Source organism: Arachis hypogaea, chromosome 15 (genome assembly GCF_003086295.3).
Source record: "Arachis hypogaea cultivar Tifrunner chromosome 15, arahy.Tifrunner.gnm2.J5K5, whole genome shotgun sequence".
In the NCBI taxonomy this organism is placed as follows: Eukaryota; Viridiplantae; Streptophyta; class Magnoliopsida; order Fabales; family Fabaceae; genus Arachis; species Arachis hypogaea.
Genome location: NC_092050.1, coordinates 6,291,747 through 6,293,864, shown reverse-complemented (window position 1 = coordinate 6,293,864; position 2,118 = coordinate 6,291,747). Strand labels below are relative to the sequence as shown.

General features: G+C 36.3%; 1 protein-coding gene across 1 annotated transcript; it reads right to left on the bottom strand.

Annotated features, from left to right (window-relative positions):
* Window positions 1–614: 614 nt before the first annotated feature.
* On the bottom strand, window positions 615–2,118 carry LOC112748150 (uncharacterized). Its single transcript, XM_025796355.3, has 2 exons — window positions 1,658–2,118; window positions 615–1,540 (listed from the first exon to the last, which is right to left on the bottom strand). The coding sequence occupies exons 1-2, from the start codon at window positions 1,791–1,793 to the stop codon at window positions 864–866; spliced, it is 813 nt and encodes a 270-aa protein (XP_025652140.1). The 5' UTR covers window positions 1,794–2,118; the 3' UTR covers window positions 615–863.

The following is a 2,118-nucleotide window of genomic DNA, read 5'->3' as shown; positions in this document are numbered from 1 at the left end:
AACTACGATTGAAGTTGGAAAGCAAGCAAGCTAATAATTAAGAAGAGTGTTAGAGTCAGTAATTTTTGTGATTTGTAATCATTAAATAACTATCGATCGATGATGTTTTTAATGGTTTAAGATTTTATCCAATGATGTAGAATTATTCATTTTTCTTTTACTAATTACATACTTGTCAAAATTTAATAAAATTGCTAGACGCTAGACTTTTCCAATAATTAATAAGAAGGGTAGTGTTGTTTTCATGAGATATGGATTGTATATGAGGCAAGAATATAATGAGAGACTTAAAGGTGTCTCGTATTCGATCTACTTGAATTGGAGTCACATGAGATGTATGGCTACTAAATATATAAGACATTAAGAAAACTATAAAAGAATGCTGCCACTTTTTTATTCTTTCTTTGCTAAAAGCTTACCAAGTCACTGCCAAAACCGCTAAGCACCTTTCAAATTTTCCCACAGCCTTTTGCTTCCCGTTTCAGAAGAACTTTCTGAAAGCTACAATTCAATCATCATCATCATCATCATGTATTTCAGCGACGGATGGGAGAAACTCATTTTCTTTTTTTCAAGCAGAAATAATTATATGAACTCCAGTAGTGGTATATATATAACTATAACTAAGATTCTTTATTCCGTAAACATCCATATATATAAGGCTATACATATATATGTAGCCAAAAACAGTAAGAGCCACAAAAGCTGTCGTCCATGAAAGTGATAAACTGATTTAGGGTTTTGTCGGATACATTTCTTTTCTTAAATCTTAATTATTTATGCAATTGTAGCGGTACATATTAAATGAAATTGATTTACAGCACCCCCTAAAGAAACAAAAGCGTTATGTATGTATATGTATGTTATAGCATTTGCATTCCAAAGTACCTAGAAGCAGGTGAAGCGTCATCTTGATAAAGCAAAGGTGGTGGTGGTGGTGGTGGTGATGAGTAGTTAACGAGAGAGGTCATATCAGGTCCCCAACTAGTAGTAGTAGTGCTCTCTGTTGAAGTCGTGCTGCCATAAAAACCCTGCTGCACTTCCATTTGTTGATTATTACTCACTACACACGCCATGAGATGGCTCAAATCATCATCTATCAATAAGCTTTCAAAGCCTTGCTGATGGTGATACATATTTGGCGGTGGATAAAGGTGGTGTTGCTGTGGGAAGGAGGATATGAGGGAGGTGAGATCGTAGTCGTGGATGGAAGGCGGTGCAGGTGGTACTACTAGTTGTGGAACTGAAGAAGAAGAAGAAGAATTAGAAGAGGAATTGCAATAAGGAATAGGAGGAGGTTGGTCTAGTTTCCTTTGCTTTGCAAGGAGCTTCTTCTTGAGCCTGGTGTTCCAGTAGTTCTTGATGTCATTGTCTGTGCGCCCTGGTAACTGTGCTGCTATAATAGACCACCTGCTTCCAATACTAACATACAGGGTGCAGATGATGTTGTCTTCTTCTTCTGAGAAACTACCGTGTTTAATGTTTGGCCGAAGATAATTCAGCCATCTTAGACGACAGCTTTTCCCGCATCTCTTAAGTCCTGCAATTAATTCATTCGTTAATTAATTAATTAATTAATAACCAGAAAGTATTTATTATTGTCATGTACTAAGCTGAAAGAGTGGTTTAATATTAAGATCCATGTATATATATATACCTATCTTCTGAGGGAGGGCGATCCAATTGCCTCCTGTGCCGTGCTGCTCGATGTAAGACTTGAGTTTCGCGTCTTCTTCAGGCGACCATGGCCCTTTCTTCACGTTCGCTTTGTCACAGCAAGGTGCTCTTCCCATCTCTCTCTCTCTTAACTGATATGTTGGTAATGATGGATGCTCTTTATATATATAGAAAGCAACAAGAGTGAGAGGGAGAGGAACGAGTAAAGAAAGAAATAGCCTGGAGATTCAAAAGGAGATTGAGGCTTAGACTTTTGGGGATTTCTAAAAGGTGTAGTATTTGGGTAAGAAAAATAACACAAGCTTTATTTATTATTATATGGATTAATTGGAATACCAGTGACGAAGTAGATCAATGTTTTTCTCCTTGTCCTTCTTTAAGTCTACTATATATCTATAATAATTCATCATTCATTTATTTATCAATATATTATATACATAC

Coding starts and splice junctions, on each gene's coding strand:
- LOC112748150 (XM_025796355.3), bottom strand. CDS start 1,793: ATGGGAAGAGCACCTTGCTGTGACAAAGCGAACGTGAAGAAAGGGCCA. Junction 1,541..1,657: donor CGCCCTCCCTCAGAAGATAG/GTATATATATAT, acceptor AATTAATTGCAG/GACTTAAGAGATGCGGGAAA.